General features: G+C 43.8%; 1 protein-coding gene across 1 annotated transcript in view; it reads right to left on the bottom strand.

The window, feature by feature from the left end:
* LOC148684848 (XK-related protein 4-like) overlaps positions 1–18,521 on the bottom strand; it is a 45,353-nt gene extending 26,832 nt beyond the window's left edge. The window contains exon 1 of the mRNA XM_088675495.1: positions 17,420–18,521. Within this exon, the coding sequence (XP_088531621.1) occupies positions 17,420–18,270 (851 nt within the window). The 5' untranslated portion in view covers positions 18,271–18,521. The remainder of the gene's footprint in view (positions 1–17,419) is intronic.
* Between the last annotated feature and the right edge of the window lie 402 nt (positions 18,522–18,923).

The following is an 18,923-nucleotide window of genomic DNA, read 5'->3' as shown; positions in this document are numbered from 1 at the left end:
TGCAATTTGGTAAATGTCTACTGAGAAGGCAGTCCCACTGATTTCAGTGGGGCTGAGTGCTAGGGAAGTGTGAAGTCCTAGTTAAAGTTGCACCATGGTGCTTTAGCTATATTCCTGTCATGCTACCTCACCGAATATGGTGCAGCAACCTGAAGTACTGACTCCATCTGCAACATCACATCACCACAGTGATGTTGTACCAGTAGAGCAGTGACTTAATCCTATCCAAAATGCTTACTAGCCTATGCAGCAGCCAATGGTATCACCAAGCTCAGCATTTCAGCAGCCTGAAGTGGGCTGATTTTAAAACACGTTCTGCAGAAACAGGTAGTTCTCTCAGTCATGATATATGAGGCAGTTAAGTTGGTTAAATGCAACTGCTACTGTTGCTTTGTGACAACTCAGGTTTCACTCTCATTACTGTTAATGTAAGGAAAATTGAACTGTCACTATTTATGCTTTCCCTGATCTACAACAAGATAGATGGCTTTATTTGCCTAGCTTCACACATGCCACACTACCACACCATCTGTTTGTTTTGTTAATGGCACTTTGTAAAGTCCTTGGAGTTCCTCAGGGGTATGTTCTAAATCTCTCTTCTTCAAAGTACTTGGGATGATTAGGAATGATTGTCAGTTTGGGTCTTAAGTTCATTTTCCAGTCTTAAGTTCATTTCCAAATATGTTTGATAATTTGAAAGTCGACGTGAAATTTCATATACATTTTCATGCATATTTTTCCTAGTATAGGCAGTCTTGTATGCTGTCTTAGCTTAGTATATGCATTTTTGCAATCAATTTTCTCCTAATAGCATGCATTTGTGTGTGTTATTTTCATAAATATGTTCATTTTTGTGCACACTTCACTAATGTATACACTTTCCTATGCATTTTTAAGCTGAAGAACTGCATTGCAGTGCAAATTTTGAAGGACAGCTGTGCTTCAGTTTGGGCATTGGCTTAGGAAGTGTGCCTTTGGTGTTGTTTAGTTGTTTAGTTGTGTCCGACTCTTCGTGACCCCATGGACCAGAGCACGCCAGGCACTCCTGTCTTCCACTGCCTCCCGCAGTTTGGTCAGACTCATGTTGGTGGCTTCGAGAACAACACTGTCCTTTGGTGGGGGCACATGAAACTGCAGACTGGACAAACTTCTCTCCCATTCCTAGTGATGACCATTCAACCCCCTCTGGCAGCATCTCATTGAACTCACTGAACTGCCCTCAACCAACAAAATAATCCCTTACTTCAGGTTACCTGTTTTACTGGCACTTTCGCCATCCTGAAAAAAAATGAAAATAGTAAGCTTGAAAATATTTATCTGCCTTGGTCACCTTAATCACCTCTTGCAGCCATCACATCCTTTCTGGCATTGGTCTGTGAGCTTTAACTGCCGCAGCAGAGACTGTCACATTGTGTTTAGATCCCAAACTATCCCATTGGACTTCATGATCATATGTCTGCTATTAACAGAACTTTCTCCCAGGAACAAGTTCAGCAACTAGGTTAAACTGCATCAACAGTGCTTTCTCTTAAAGAAAAGGGTACCTTTAGTTGTGGCTGACAGGCAGCTTGACTAGCCATGCCCTATCTCTGGCAGCCTTACATCCAGTTGAAATTGTGAGGTCATCTGGCCACTGTGGGAAAGGCCAATTCTAACCTAGATTGGTGTCATGTGGAAGATGACATATTCATATGCATGTCACAGGCAGCAGCTCTGGAGGCCTGTAAGGGGCAGGGGTGAGGACAACACACTCTGGGTTGTGAAACCTGCTGGCAACAAATTTCACCCCATACTGTATTTGATGGTTTCCACTAATTGATTTTTGTGCATGGATGGTTTCTATTGTTGGGACTCTTTTCACTAGTCACATCCAGAAGTTACAGTACACCCAAGATATTTCTGATCTCTCTTCTTATTTTTAACCATCTTGGGTTCCCTTGCCATTCCTACTGAAGTGCAAAGGGTTGACCCCCTGAGATTTCTTTAAGAGTTAGTACACAATTAGCTTGCACCTCTGTATAACTGTTCTTATGAGGAGGCAAAATATTTCAAAATGTGGTCAGTTGGCATAGATTAGGGGAGAAGATTGCACTACCCCCATTTCCCAGAGTAGCCTTGTTGCTAGGCAAAAACTAGCAAATATTTCCTTTTGAGATTCTGTCGAAGTTTAACCTTTCCAGAGCAAAAACTGCAATGGCAGAGAGTCCTGGTGTCTTTTATTATATTGGTGACATTATATCAGATTATTATTGAGAAGAGACTAGGCCAAAATTAACAAGGAACTGAATTATAGCTTTATAACTTAGAACAAAAGTAATTACACAGCTAGCTTCCTATTTCTGGTTGCAGTGTTACCTACTGCTGGAAGAGCAACTGATTGTTGCTGCTGTGGAGCAGCCCCTTAATTTGGCAGTTTTATCCCATTTTTAAACTGTATGCTGGCACTATATATTTTTTAAACCATTGCTATTATAGCATTATTTTCTGCCAAATATTATATGTTTTTGCAATGTACAATTTACTAAAGTATTTAACACAGAATAAGTTCCTCAGTTTGCTGCAGATGCTATTCTCAAATCATTTGGTACTGAGAAAAACAGCAACATTCCTTGGATGGCAGTGCTAGCTTGAGCAGAATATTTCTTGCAATATCATAAGTACTATGAGTGTATACTCACCAGAAGATTTAGTACTAAAGCAATAAGGAGATTTGGAACACAGCCTGCCTTGGTCCAAAGTAATTCAAAGGCTGCCCAATTCAGTTCAGGGTCCCAGGCCAAATCTGTTTCAGACAAAAGGCCCATTCACTATGGGAGAAGGCAATTACTATGTAACTTTTTGCTTTTGCCTTTGAAAAAAATCAATGAAATTTGCAGGCACATTAGCCCTTCAGAGTGTATTAAACCTACCACATTACAATCAAATACAACCAGGATCTTTTGTGCTGAGCACTTTTTTAAAAGTTTGATGACAATGACTTTCTTTTAAAAAGGAAATATCTGTATATATTTTTTAATTTTTGGAAGAATTAGATGAAATTTGCAAGCAGATTTGACTCTTTGGAATTATTACTACTTAATTTTGAAGGATAACTGCTTTGGTTTTCCTGCAAGGGTAACCTTTACAGTTTTGGGATGGGTAAAAATTATTAATTGAATCTCACGTAGTGTTTTGTAAGTAATTGTCCTGAAAATAGTGAGCATGAGAGGTAACACGGAATTGTTTTATAAAGCATTCACAATTAACACGAACTCTCACAACCTTCCCTGACAAATGCATAAACTTTGGAGTTTGGAGTCTGGTGCTGGGGGGAAATAAGATGCATTCCTAACTTCCCTAGCAGCTACCTCTGGCTCCTCAGGAAGAATCATCTTATCATTAATATTCTAATGTTAAACATTTATATCCAATTACAACATGTTCTTTTTCAGCAACTTATGCATCAAGGAACAGAGAGCCATAAGAAATTCCAATTTTCCTTTGAGAGCAACAGAGCAATCCATCTCCCATGTTCACCAGGTTTGGGTAGGAAGGACTTGGATTGGACAGAGGTGTTCCTCCACCCAGCTCTGCCGGTCACCTGATGCACACTATTAGTTCAGAGCTTTCCATTCTGCCTGCTGAACTTTTAGGTGGGCAGAAGTGCTGCTGGTGGGTATCCTGCTGGTAATAGCCTGTAGAAGGCTCCAAAAACAGGGTGTTCTAGAAGCTGAGAGGGTTGTAGCTAAGCCAGCCTGGGAGCCATTAGAAAATACTGAGCTGGTCTCACTGTTGTCATATTATGATGTCAGACCTAATCTGTGCCTGATGACTATACCAGTTGCATGTTGGCAGAGTGATCATCCTGGCCTTGTTTTCTGATCATCCATCATGCACAGGAGGGCTGCAGATACAGTAGTGGCCTCACCATTCCATAAAGCCTTGCCAGTCAGCAGTGGGAAGTTTTATTTCCCCCTAACAGGCAATGATAAGCACTTCTCTTACATACTCAGAGAAGAGGGGAATGTGAGTTGCCATATTACCCAATGGATGTAACTGTAAGGTGTTTTTTTTATAACCTAATATAACATTCTCAAAAGACACAGAAGCTTCAGACCCAGTCCACTGCACACATCAGCTTGACAACTTGAGAAAGCTTTGTGTAAAAAGATGTGGGCAGGGCATATTGATCCAGAAGAAAGTGAAGACTTTGTGTACAAATGTTTTGAAAAATATACCCAAACAGTGCAAGAGTGGCCTTAGGCAGCATTCAGCTACTACCATTAAAAAGCTCATTCATATCAATGAATGACACTCTACATAAGCATGAGCCCATTTTCAGCATTAGTTCAATTCCCATTCTTACTTCCTTGAGTGCAAAAACATTTATCATGCCAAGAAATAAACAGCAGCACAGCACTGAAGTTACCTGTCTTGCTAAAGTTAATATTCATAAATATGATGCATCATTAATATGGATATTTCAGGAATATATCAGGTGTGAATTTGTATTTCTGGGAGGGTCATCTACTTTTCTCTATCCACATATTTGGCCTTTCATGAGATACAACATGTAATAATAATAATAATAATAATAATAATAATAATAATAATAATATATTATTATTATTATTATTATTTATACCCCGCCCATCTGGCTGGGTTTCCCCAGCCACTCTTGGCGGCTTCCAACTGAATATTAAAAACAGTACAGCATCAAACATTAAAAACTTCCCTAAACAGGGCCGCCTTCAGCTGTCTTCTGAAAGTAGAATAGTTACTTATTGCCTTGACATCTGCTGGGAGGGTGTTCCACAGGGCAGGTGCCACTACCAAGAAGGCCCTCTGTCTGGTTCCCTGTAACCTCACTTCTCGCAATGAGGGAACCGCCAGAAGGCCCTCGGTGCTGGATCTCAGTGTCCGGGCTGAATGGTGGGGGTGGAGACGCTCCTTCAGGTATACAGGACCTGACATAGCACATTTTATACCCACAGTATCCAAGAAGCAGAGGGTAAAAGCAAACCAAAAGAGGGATAAATTAATGAGAAGTACACCTATCCGTCAGACAAAGCACTATGGGAGAGACAGAAACAGAGATTGTTGCAGTATGCACCTACATGGAAACCACATGAGGTCCTCCTCACTAATCCCAAATATCTGTGGACTAACTGTGATTAGTAATGGAAAGGCATTCTCTCTATGAACAGATGCATTCTCTTCATAACTATTGCTTACATACTATTTCTAGTCAACATTCCAAGACATTCAAAGTACTGTATGTTCTTCTGGGATGAGCCATGGGAAGTCCTAGCTCAGATGAAACTCCGGGGGGGGGGGGCTACTTCCATGTTGTGAGATGGACTGTTATCATACCTAGTAGCAATAACATGCCCTAAAATTAGAACAATATATGGATAAGCAAAATGTTTGTGTAAAACACATTATGTGAAACATGTCCTAATTACTTCAGAAATGCAATGCCATCTTGTCTTCAACATTAAATCAACATTAAATCATTAATCTTGATTTAATGTCACTATAAGGCGCAGCCCACAAATAGCATCTAGGTGAGGCTCATCTAAAAATCAACTTAACTTCCAATTACTGTGGTAAAATGCCCCCAGTCAAAAAGGAGGAGCGGAATGCTTCAAGCATAGCTGCCAAGTTATCCCTTTTTTTAAGGGATTTTCCCTTATGCTGAATAGGCTTCCTCACGAGAAAAGGGAAAACTTGGCAGCTATGTTCAAGTGATGGTGTCCCAGTAGACATGAATGTAATGTTAACCAGTACCCTTGACTATCACATCTGCCGGTATGAGAAATTAAAATGTTGGCTGAAAGGATTGACAAACAATTGACACACATACAATACACCCTTGGACTTCCATGAGTTAGAAAAGTTATTCTAGAATTGGCCAACATGTGAAAATGTGTGTGTGTGTGTGTGTGTGTGTGTGTGTGTGTGTGTGTGAGAGAGAGAGAGAGAGAGAGAGAGAGAGAGAGAGAGAGAGAGAGAGAGAAACCAGCATGAGTTACAGTTGCTGACAAGGATCACGCAACAAGAGGGAAATGTGCTGCAAGGAGCATGAATTAAAAGCACTAAAAATATAACTGGGATAGACTCCAATTCAGACACAGCCTAAAGGGACAGGGCTCAATGAACATACACATGATCCTCTTGACCCTTGCTGTCACTGAATATGGTAAACAAACAAACAAACAAACAAACAAACAGACTATGGAGTTTGAGTGGCCTTTGTCATTTTGCTGTTTAATCGAGTCCTCCCTCAAAGAGGGCAAGTGTTGCGGTGAGACCTGGAAACTGACACCCTGTGTTGTGGGTGGGTAAGATTGGTCAGCCACAACACCCAATTGGTGGGTCCCTCGATGCTGGGTTCAATTTGGCCAATGGGGCACAGTCCAAACGGATCGAGGGACCTATATATGCTCATGCACGTGTCCCAGAGCTTCCTCTTTAGGTATGTGCATTCAGAACACCCGGCCACCTCTCCCTACTTTTAGGGCTTGTTGCACATGACCTTGCTATGCTGTCGTGTGTCATCTGTCATTGGGACAGGGGCACAGCAGGAATTTCCCCCACTTGGCTGATTGGCTGGTGCCATTTGGCTTTCGCCTGCCATGTACCAAATCGTCACAGTAAGGTTGCGCATAGGCACTGGTTCAGGTGATAGGGATGGGAGAAAGCTCTCGCCATCCCTATGTGAAGGGTATTCCGTTAAAGGAATCCAAGGACTCAAATGGTTTGGCCAACCCTGAGAGGGGGTTGTGCCCATGCCTAAGTCCAGGGGGACATCTGGGTGGTGGACATAGCCTGTTCCCGGCTTGCCGTCTATCCAGGTGTTCACCCTTGGCTGACCTATGCTGGTGCCCTGAGTCAGTGCTACCTGCAAGGGTGCAGGGAGCTAGCTGAACCAGAGCCTATGCAACCACTCACTTTCTGTAATCAATAAAGTTGTGGCCTAAATTCTGCCAAAAACCAAATCAACATTTGAGTCATGTGTGAATTTATTTAGGGGAGAGGTTTCTGGGTCTGAACACGCAATATGTACCATTTTAAAACTAGTTTTTACACATTCCCAAAAAGAGGGAAAAGGGAAAAAGAAAGATAGTGCAGCCTTTAACCTTGAGGTCATAGTTGATCCCACACCTGAAACACCAAAAAACAAACAAAAAACCATTTCCCCAACTTTTAGCACTTGATATCACATTAGAACAAACCTCAGTTCCATGTTACATACAAGCTTGGAGAAAATGACGTTTGTTCTAGCTAAAGAGAAAGCACAGGTCTGAGAGCTTTCTCACTTGTCCCATGTTCTCTAGGCTAAGGGCTTATCCACACTTCCATTTGCCCCACCACTTTCCCCTGCTTTAGCAATAAATTGGAACCAATGGCAATCCATGGAAAGCCAGATTGCCATTTGCTCTGATTCAACACTAATCCATGGGTTTTCCCAGGGAAAAGTGGCAGGGCAAATGGAAGTGTGGATAAGCCCTTGGTTAACTAATTTGGATATCAAATCACAATTTAATCTGGTTTTCTTAAACTAACTTCTTTCAGAACAAACCCCTGAATTTATGCAAAACAAGGAGCTGAAGTTTGTTCTTAAGTAAAAAGTGAAATCTTCAATTCTCATGCAGGTAAATCCAGGGCTCATTCCTACTCACCTAAAGCATGATCAGAACCAGGACTATGTTTGCATCAGTATACAGAAAATAGAATGTGCAGAAACTTATATTCTGCTCCTTTCAAGTTCAAAGGAGGGGGATTAATGGAGAGCATGTGAGCCTGACATTCACCATGGTTTGTTCACAATCATTTATTAGGTGGTTTAGAATTATCATCTGAACTGGGCCATAAGGTAAAGGTAAAGGGACCCCTGACTATTAGATCCAGTCATGGACGACTCTGGGTTTGCGGCACTCATCTCGCGTTATTGGCCGAGGGAGCAGGCGTACAGCTTCCGGGTCATGTGGCCAGCATGAGTAAGCTGCTTCTGGCGAACCAAAGCAGCACACGGAAACGCCATTTACCTTCCTGCTCCAGCGGTACCTATTTATCTACTTGCACTTGACATGCTTTCCAACTTCTAGGTTGGGCAGGAGCAGGGACTGAACAACGGGAGCTCACCCCATCGCGGGGATTCGAACTGCCAACCTTCCAATCGGCAAGCCCTAGGCTCAGTGGTTTAACCCAATCTGGGCCATAGTCTCGGCCTACTCTAATTTTTCATCACATCCTGCAGTGTTTCTTCGTGTTCCCAAAATATACACTCTGATCCACTGTTCTAGATTTCACCAACTACAATGCTAAACCACTGCTATTAAGCGCTAATCGCTATGGCAAACTTTACTGAAATAGGTTCAGCTCAGACCTGAAAGAGAGCCTCTAATTATATGATAAATGCCCTTATTATATCCAAATTAGAATTTTTATATTACCTAGGACTTGTTTGATTTTTTAAGGGGTAAAAAATGCTGTGCAGATCATCAGACACTATTACTACCCAGTATTTCATTTGTAAAAATCTAGGCACAAAGTGGCATTGATTGTATTTTTTCCCTAGACTGGAAAAGAACTGATTATCACTGACCTCATCTACTTGTGTCTAGGACATTGTACCATGAGCCTTTCCCACAACTTCATTATATGGTTCATTAACTTAACACCTTTATAATTTCCACATTCCTTGGTGTCTACTTTGTCTTGAAAAACTGGTGCTAAATTATTAGCTCCCTGTGCTTTAAACATCCTCACCCATTAAAAGTTGAATTCAGGAGTTTCACTAGTCCCCAACCACATCCTTTCTAGTCCCTTCTGTGTGTGCTGCTCCATACATAGAAAGCTCCCTAGTACTGCCCATCTCATCCTAGCCCTCCATTTGTATCAGGGTTAAAGGGTAATGGTAAACGGGCCCTTGACCATCAGGTCCAGTCGTGTCCGTGGGGTTGCGGCACTCATCTAGCTCTATAGGCCGAGGGAGCCAGCGTTTGTCCACAGACAGCTTCCGGGTCATGTGGCCAGCATGACAAAGCTGCTTCTGGCGAACCAGAGCAGCACACGGAAATGCCGTTTACCTTCCCGCCAGAGCGGTCCCTATTTATCTACTTGCACTTTGATGTGCTTTCAAACTGCTAGGTGGGCAGGAGCTGGGACCAAGCAACAGGAGCTCACCCCGTTGCAGGGATTCGAACCGCCGACCTTCTGATCAGCAAGCCCTAGACTCTGTGGTTTAACCCACAGCATCACCTGTGTCCCTAGGTCCCTTATGTATCAGGGTTACATAATGCTATTGAGTGCCTTCAGAGATTTACTGGGGATTCCATTCTGCCCCAGGGATTGCTCTCTCTTTGGTCCTACTTCCGTCTCATGCATTACAGCAGCACGCCATTATTATTTCTAATTTAGATGATACTCCCCAGATAATGCATTGAATTGAGAAAGTCGTGAAAATATTTTTCCTTATCAGTTTTAAGGAACACTTTTATTACTATACTTAATAATTTCCACATTATTCAAATATTGAATTATTTTATTTTAATTTTGCCAGGTTTCTTCACTGGTTACCTGCTCTTTTATTTAGCATATTGTAACTTGTTTGAGGAGCTTCCTCTAATATTAGCCCCTGCCACTTTAATATTTTCTCTTTTGCTTTGTTTCCCCCTGTAAGGGGAATAGTAAAGATAAGACCTGTAAGACCTACAGGTCTTATCTATACTATTAGTATGATTTGATTTTGCACTGAACAAGATTTGAAATTCCAGACTCTTCACTCAATAAAATTTGCAATAATCACATATGTTGAGGTTTTAGAATTAGAATTAGAATGACACAAACTTACTGAAGAGAGATGGGAGGGGAACTAGGAGAACTATGGGGGCTTGTGCAAGAAAAGGAAATGTGCATAACACAAATCACAGATCGCTGTATGTCTTACTTATACAACATCTATTTCTGAGACTGTTTCAGACATTCACCCTAATGCAAAGTCTCATGTGCATTCATATGCATACATGATATTCTTGTGAGCAGAAGAAAATTATTCATTCATATACATTCTACAAACACATTATTTTCTGCTCATGGGGATAAAGGAGAATGGGATGGAGAGGGAGAGGGAGAGGGAGAGGGAGAGGGAGAGGGAGAGGGAGAGGGAGAGGGAGAGGGAGAGAGAGAGAGAGAGAGAGAGAAGGAGAAGGAGAAGGAGAAGATAAAGGGACAGAGGAAAAAGGACAGAGGAATGGAGTGCCTTCTTTGCCAGTTGCTGTTGTTGAAAAAAGGAGCAGCAATGCCAGGAGGAATTGGTGATGCACTAGCAGAAGCAGCCAGGAAGGGGGTTGAGGAGCTCCTAGGAGCATGGAAGGGAAGGAGTCAGATTATGTGGCATTCTCAGTGACGTCCAAGTCCCAGTGATGCCCAAGTACCAATTCAGCTTGAATTGGGCTTAGGGATTAATCAATATATTTTTGTGTCCTCACCCTGTCCCAAAAATGACTTGCTTAGCCAAACACAGTTCAAAATGGAATGGAAAGATTGACCAACCATGATTGGTCTGTGCTTTAATTCATCATGCCCATATACAGAAACAAAATGAACAACCCATTCCCCTACTTTAGAAATACATGATAAATTTGAAGCCGAGTTAACAGTGAACTCTTGGTTTGTTTCCAGATTCAATTCAAGGTGCTAGTCTTAATTTTTAAAGACCTAAATGCTTGTGACTGGGTTCCTTAAGATTTACCTTCATATGTCCAGCTGCACATGCTCTGTCAACATCTGTTGCCCTGCTCTAAATCTCTCACTCCCTGAGGCACAGCTTCCAGTGAGGAGGGCAAGGTTAGTAGTTCCTGACCTCTGGAACACCTTACTAAGTGAGATGCGCCAAGCCCCATCACTGCACTATTTTTAGCTAATTGGTATAAAATGTGGCTGCTTACAGATGCATTTGGCTGATTGTTTAATCTCTGAAGTTTTGGTTCTGGTGGTTGTTGTGGTTCAGATTTGATATATATTAATATTTTGATTTTATAACATAATGTTGGAATAGGAATATAGTTTAATATGGTTGTTGCATTTGAATTCATTGGGTTCCTTGAATTTCTTTTGAAAATTGAGGAAGGTATACACTTTAAAATAAATAATTAACATTATTTACACTTGAGTGAGTGGCAGGCCTGGCCGTCACAGCCCCTGTATGTACTAAGTTACGCTAGTCTGGCTATGGAGTTGTTGTTGTTGTTGTTGTTGTTGTTGTTGTTGTTGTTGTTGTTGTTGTTTTGTATAGAAGCCACTTTGAGAATGTATGTATGTATAAGATAAGTAAGTGAGTAACTCTCAGTCTCAGCTGGGCTTTGTAATGTTCTCTCCACTATTCATACCCTGCTAACCCCCACCCCAGCTATACTATGCAGCTATACTGAACTAATTTCAGGTGCAGCTTTCTGCAGATATACTTTGAGGAAGCCATTCCCCACTGCAAATAACAGAAAGAAGAGGGGGGAATCTCTACATCAGAGCTAGGCTGGGTAGCTAGAGCTTTCTATGGTATGGTAGCAATATATATATATTTGTTGACCCAAAGAGAAGGACAAGAACAAAAGGAAAGTCAGTGGCAGACCTTCACATCTCAAATTTCAGTGGTGCCCTGTGCAGCACCAAAATGCTGTGCCCTCTCACCTCCCATTCAACGTCATAGTTGTGGTGCCTGCTGCAGCAACCCATAAGCTCTCCATGTGGTGCGACCAAATTGGTCATGCTCCACTAGATCTGCCTTTGGGGAAGTGCAGGAAAGCAAATTTTAGCTAACAGGAAAAACCAGACTGCCTCATAAGGTGATGAACTCTTCTTCACTGGGTTTATTTAAGCAGAGACTGGATAAACATTTGTTAGGGATGCAGTGGTTGCATCCTGCATTGAGCAGGGGGTTGAAGTAGATAACCTCCTTCCAACTCTGTGTTTCTATGAAAAATCATTTACATATGGTGAGAGAAGAAGCCAGATTAGGTGAAAATCAGAGAAAGAAATTCACATCTCTCTACCTTCCCATAAGACAGGGAGATGCCTTCACCTGCCTGCACCATTTGAATACTCCCAAATGGCATCATTGCACATGTTGTGCTTCCCAGAACCTTCATTGAAATAACTGCTTCTTCCGGCACTTGCTGAAAGCACATTTATGGGGTAGATTCTCATTTCCAGTAAGTCTGTTATAGCACACACAAGATGTGAGTTAAGAGTGCTGCATGCCTGTACGCATACCATTGATACAACATGTATATATTTGGCTAAATATCCATAGCTTTATACTGAGAAATTCAATAGGAAGGGGATGATAAAAGATAAGAATAAACAATAAAATCCCATAAGGTGATAGACTCTGACTCCCGGCTGAAGCAAAACAACTATCTGACTGTATCAAGTATTCAGACTATAGCAGGAACATGAACTCCCTGATCACCTCCAAAACCTGTCTCAACTTTTCATTTGTGCATTCTATGCCAGAGTTCAGCATTGACATTTGTAGAAATGAGAGGCAGAACACAAAGAAGGCAGTTTTAATTATTATTCATAAACCAAGTGTCATCAGTGGCAGGCATCACTTTCCACGCACCCTAGTAAAATGTTCATTTTAATCATTTTAAATAGCTTTTTCACAGCATTACCCTGTGCATGCGACATTAAAAACCCCATTAATTCCCAATTAGTATGCTTTAATTTTTTTAAAAATACATAACTATTTTCAACAATAGCATTTATATTTGTAAAGAAAATTTGAACTTAGCTGTATTACCAAGAATAAATGGGTTCCAACAATTCAGTGGCTTAACAAATGTCACAATTATAAGTGAATTACATATTTTATCGAAAGATTATATGAGAGGGCAAATATATGAAAGAACCAGCAATTTACCTCTCTAGGGGAAAAAGAGGGGGAATGTGGGGAAGAGGAACATTATATATATCCTCTCTACTTCTGTCCTCCTTCCCCGGCCATCCTTCTGTCTCTCCTTGCAACCATTTCAACAGAAATCTGCAGTTGCAGCTAGGGATGTCAGAAAAATTCTTCACATTTTTGCACAAATTCCATGTGTTTCAGCACCTCAAAGTGTATCCTGGAACTAAAGCTCTTCCTTGTCTTATATATACTCCATTAGCATTTGAATGAATTAGTGGGTTTTGCTCTGCAAAAAAGGGGTATTTTACTCATAAAGCATGTAGGTTATGCGGGCATTGTTGTTTCCAAGCAATATTTCTTACCATTAGTAGCTGTGGCAACAAGTCACATATACATGGCCCACTCTTATTTATGCAACTGTATGTCCCAAAAAGTCCCAGGCTATTGACTTTACAAAAGAAATTGGTTTGACTGAGATTAAAATAGGCACTGCTTGGACATGATTCTTTAGGTAATGAAAGTGTAATGAAGATGTCTAAACGTAAATATGAACAGTGCAAAACAACATGCAGTTCACTGCACAAGGGCAGGGGAGGATAGACTGGCAAAATCTTACTTTTGCATGCAAAGATTCAGTCTATGCACAGGAAGTTGGGATAGGGATTCACACGTGCCTACTGATAGCCAGTGAGGTGTCTTGCTGGAGGAAATCATCAGCCACCCCTGCAGGGCAATCAAGACAGGAGAGGAAAAGCTGCACTTTGTTGGTAACTGTCATGAGGTGGCAGGGTGTGTCTCAGTCAGCACCGTGGAAGCACATGGTTGCTGTCTGACTAGCACCACCACCTATGTTGGAAGCCAATTCTGACACTAGGAACTATTAGTCACTCAGCAACCATGCATTCACATGGTTCTGGACTCCTGATAGTTACTAGTAAGAATGAGCTTTGCTGTGCTGGATGATTGCTACTGGATCCCAGCCAGAGACCCACCTCACTGGCCAGTGCTGCTCTCCTGTTCTGTTAGTGCAAAGTACTTTTCACCATATCCTGTGCAACTTCCAAAGTTCCAAGTACATTAAGATGATGGGAAATATCAATGCTTGTCTCCTGAATCCTTGCTGATATTCTTCTTTTTCCATTTTCTCTAAATGACCCACAGCACCTCCAGTCCTACTGCTAAGGCCAGGAAATGTTAGCAGGAAAAACACAGAAATGAGAAGTGACAAACTGTTATTTTACTAGGCTTTGCTTGACTGTTAAGTGCACCAAGTGTGGTCAGAAGAAGAAAATAGAGCCAATATAACAACAACATCATCATCATCATCAACAACAACAAATGTTAGAATAATTCGTCTGCACATGTAATAATAACTAATACATATTAAATATATCACATAAAACAATTTTCAGCCTAGATTTCCAAGGTATCTACATGGTTCTTAATAATATTTTTATTAGTGATTCTCATGTGCTTTACCAAACGGGGTCCAATATAGTATTCTGTTTAGTTTATAGACCTTTTAGTCCAAAATATCCTGCAACATGGAATGGATATATATACAGTATATGAAATTTTAAAATGATGAGGAATGCCTACTTGTGAACCTCAGTCATATGTAAACATCCCCCCAAGCTTTGCAATAAATCTGCTTTTCATGCAGTTTCTAAAAAACAACTATTAATGCCTATCTTTGGTGAAAAAATGATAAACAATGCACATATCAAAATTCTAAAGTGTGTAAATATGTGCTTTTTAAAAATAGTGTTGATTCTCATAGTGGGAAAAGTAATAAGCCCTCGTCTTTAAAATAAAAGCTGATATTCAGATAAGAACGAGGAGGCAATGCTAAAGTGTATCAAAGGCTGCATGTAGTTTCCAATTTTAGCATTCAACAATGGTGCTATCTTCTCAATATCATACAACAGTAGTGGGGAATCTTCAGCCCATGGGTCAAATGAGACTCGCCAGCTTTGGAGGGTCATTTTGGCTAACCCCATCTACATTTGCTAGGGCTGAAATCATATATGATATCAAATATGGAAGTGTTAAAGGCACATATTGAAATTTCAGTCCATGGCCAAAGGAATAAAAGAATCAAGTGCAAACTCCCCCCGCTCCTCTTGCAGCTAAACGTCAGTGCTTTTAAGATTTGGGTATCTTTTACTGACACCCTGCTCAGTGGCAGGAAAATTTAAAAAGTGCTGGCCTTTGACTGCAGGGGAAGAAGGGGTGTGAGCATCGCTAGAAAATGCTCATGATTCTTTTTGTGTGTCCATAAATTGAGTGGAGATGCAAAAGAACATGTTTTCTCTGCAGTTAAAACCTTCCTTTGCAGGTGTGGTTTGATTTGAAGAGGTGGCTACAAAGAAATATTGTTCCTTTGCAACCACTTCTTGAACTCAAGATATGCCTGCAATTGGGGGGGGGGAATCAGGAGCATGCTTAGGGTTCACTCCTGATTATTTCCTTTGAAGTCATGGTGGTGCCAGGTGATTTACAGGTGGCTGACCCCACCCACCTGTCAAAGCGGCCCACAAGGGTGGGGGAGTTCTGGATCCCCTCCACTGGCTGAATCCAGTTCCCCTCTCCTGCTGTACAACCTTAGCTACAGAGCACGCCTAGTTTAACAAATTCTCACCTGGAAGTCCTGTAGGTGTCCTAAACAACTGTGAGTTGCTTTGTGCTCACCCAGGTCACATAGCCCTTCTCTTTCTTCCAGGTCATGACACAACATTTTGAAATCAATTATCTGGATTACAGTCCAGATAACCAAAGTATGTGAGCAATAGGGTGTGGCCAGTTTAATACTGTAAAGAGATATTTGGCTAAAATAGAAATAATGGAGATAAAGGTGGATGTCATTTCGGAATTAAGAAGTTCCATATTATGTTACAGCAGAATTTTAGAAATATTCTCTTCCTTCAGAAACATTATAAGAAAATATCCATGAACACAAAGATTTATTGAAATATACCTTTAGTCACTAAGCCAGAATCTCCAATATTATCATCAATTGTAAGCTATATCATGTGTTACTTTTTATATAGTTCTATATACAGGTTCAGATATACTTTAAAAAACAAATACCAACTATCAGTTAAAATTCACTGCAGCCATTCCACCTCAATTTTCAAATAAATCACTAAAAACACTTGCTGTCGGAATTAAGTAAAACACCAACCAGGAACAAAGTGGCTATAGTCCTCTATTTTTAAGTGCTCTAACACTTTTTTACACATTGATTCAATCAGGCAGTGCAGCTATGCAGTGTCCTTCATAGCTACTAAGAAAGGAAACTCACTGATCCTAGTCAGTCCCATAATAAAATCTGAAGTCATTTCAGCTGGATCACAATTTCAGGCTTAACCAAGGTTCTTGAATTCTACTTTGATCAAGTACACACACCCCTGATGTTACATGGAGCCTTTTAAAAAGTACAATAGTTTAATGCAGAGGTTAAATTAACATTTCTCTAAATTTGTCCAAATACTTTATTACACTTTAAAGTGAATGCTAGTTTATTATTACTATAAATTCCATTTGTTGGTCTCAAAGTGACTTAACAAGATGCGCATGCGAACACTGTTATTTCGCGGGGAGAACCAAAGACTGCTGACAAACTCATCTTACAATACAGCCCAGTCCTCCTTTACTCAGAAGTGAGTGCCAAGTAAATGTGCAGTCTGCAACACCTATTCAGGATTTTGAAACTACAGTCCTTTACAATGCTCCTCTTCTCTAAACTTATTGCATATACCTTTTCATAAGGTGACATTATGGCACCAAAGCCATAGGACCCTTAATCAACTAACCATGTGCTTGTTCCCCATATTACTTTTAAACAAGTAACAGCTTCAGAAATAACGCCTTGTGACTTAGCAAGTCAATGGAAGCTGGAGCTGGAATTTGCGTGTGCTCCTTTTTAAGCAGACACACGGATCATCCTAGTGATATGGTATTTCCGCTTCAGAATTTGGAATGACCCCACCCAATATTAACCCCCCCAAGCGCACCTCTGCTTTTAAAGCTCAGGAGATAAGCAGGGAAACAGGCGAGGTCTCAGCATTACGCAGCCCAACAGTGCAAAAACAAACGAGTCTCCTAAGGGGCGTGGATGCCATCTCTCCATTGTGTGCCTATTCAGCCGCTCCTGAAAAGCCCGAAGTGGCAGCACTGGCAACCACACGCAAGGAATCGATGCTTGACGGGTCAGTTAATTCAAGCCCGGGCATTGACACACCCGCGCGAGCACACACAGAATTCAAGGCGCACGACACAAGACAGTTGCCCTTGGAGAAGCGCGGGGTGGGCAGACTGTGATGGGCCCCCACCCCGCCTCCTCAAGAGCTGTCAAGGAGTTAAGGCAACCAGGCCTCGGCGTCAGACCCGGCTATGAAAGTCGCCGGCTCTGAGCCACTTAGGACACTTTGCAAGGCGACCAAGGCCCGGCTGCCCGCCTTCCTTAGCGCAGCTTGGCTGTAGGGAGCTCAGGGAAGGTGAGCGTGGTGAGCGCGCGTGCCTTACCTCCAGATCTGCCCCAGCTGCAGGATGTGGATGAGCGACTGCAGGAGCCAGATGCAAAAGGCGCAGGAGGCGGACCGGCTCTTGGGGGGCCGGATGCCGCCGCCCGCCCCTGCCGCTCCTCCGGTGGTGGCGTTGGTGCTGCTGCTGCTGTTGGTGCTGTTGGTGGCGTTGCCCTTGCTGGCGTTGGACGCCTGCCTCTGAGGCGTGCCGGGCCGAGCGCCGGCGTCCATGTCCCCCGCGGCGGAACCGCTGCTCACCAGCAGCTTGCTCTCGCCGTGGCCGCCGCCGCCGCCCGCCGACGAGGAGCCGGGCGCCGCTGTAGCCACCGCCGCGCCGTCCTCACTGCTGAAGTCGTGCACGAACCAGCGGAAGCTGAAGACCTGCACCGAGAGCGAGCCCAGCAGCACGAAGAAGAGCGTCAGCCCGAACCACCAGCGCTGGCCGCGCAGGTAGTAGTCGACCGCCAGCCAGAGGTCCGTGCCCACGTCCGCGAAGTACACGGCCACGGCCGCCAGGATCCAGAGCCCGTCCCACAGCGTGTAGCGCCGCTGCTCCCGGCCCAGCCGCAGGCACAGCGATGACGAGCCGCCGCCCGAGCCCCGAGAGCCCCCGGCCGCCCGGCCGCCTCCTCCTCCGCCGCTACAGCAGCAGCGGCAGCCGCCGGAGGTGCAGCAGCCGCCGCCGCCAGGCGCCTCGTCGTCTTCGGCGCCGCCGGGCCCCGCCGCCGCCGAGGGCAAGCCCGAGGCCAGCGCCTGCACCGAGCCCGAGTGCTCCGAGTTCTGCAGCGGCGTGAACGCCACCTCGCTGCCCTTCTTCATCTTCAGCCGCCCCCCGTCGGACTTCGCGGCCATGATGCGGCTGGAAGGCGGCGGCAGGAGCGACGGCGGCGGCGGCAGGGAGAGGGACCCCGTCCGGGAGCACCTTTGAGTCCGCCCCCTCCCTCCCCCGCCGCTGCTGCTGCCGCCGCGGACAACCCGCTCGCTTGGCGGCTCTTATGGGGGCGCTGACGGGGCTGGGCCAGCGGCGCCTGCGGGCGCTGCTGGAGCGCCGCCTGCCTGCAGGGAGACCCGCTCACCCGCCCAGCCCCAGGCGCGAGCAGTCCGGGGAGCGGTCCTCGAAGCAGAGCATCCTTTCCTCGGCCTGGCCCGCCCCGCCGCTTTGCCGCCGCCGCTGCTGCCGCCGCCACCCAGCTGACTGACGCCGGGAAAGAGGATGACCTCATCCCTCTCCCCCCTCCCCAATACACACGCGCGCGAGAGAGCGCACACACACACAGAGCAGCCGTGGCGCCCAGGAGGGAGGGAGTAAGGAGGCAGGCGATGGCACTGGGGAGGGGACGCTGTGGCGCGAGCAGCCGATGCAACAGGATGAGGGGATTTGAGGGGAGAAAGAAAGAATCGCCTAGAGTGCTGAGGGGTGGTCTGCAGAAAACGTTCCGAGGACGGGCGCGAGAGGAGTCCGCCTTGCCTTGCTTCGCAGAGCGGAGGGGAAAGGGTGGCTACTT

The sequence above is a fragment of the Zootoca vivipara genome, chromosome 8, assembly GCF_965207765.1.
Source record: "Zootoca vivipara chromosome 8, rZooViv2.hap1.1, whole genome shotgun sequence".
NCBI classification, from domain to species: Eukaryota; Metazoa; Chordata; class Lepidosauria; order Squamata; family Lacertidae; genus Zootoca; species Zootoca vivipara.
Note: the sequence above shows the minus strand (reverse complement) of the source record. Positions and strands in the feature narration are given on the sequence as shown.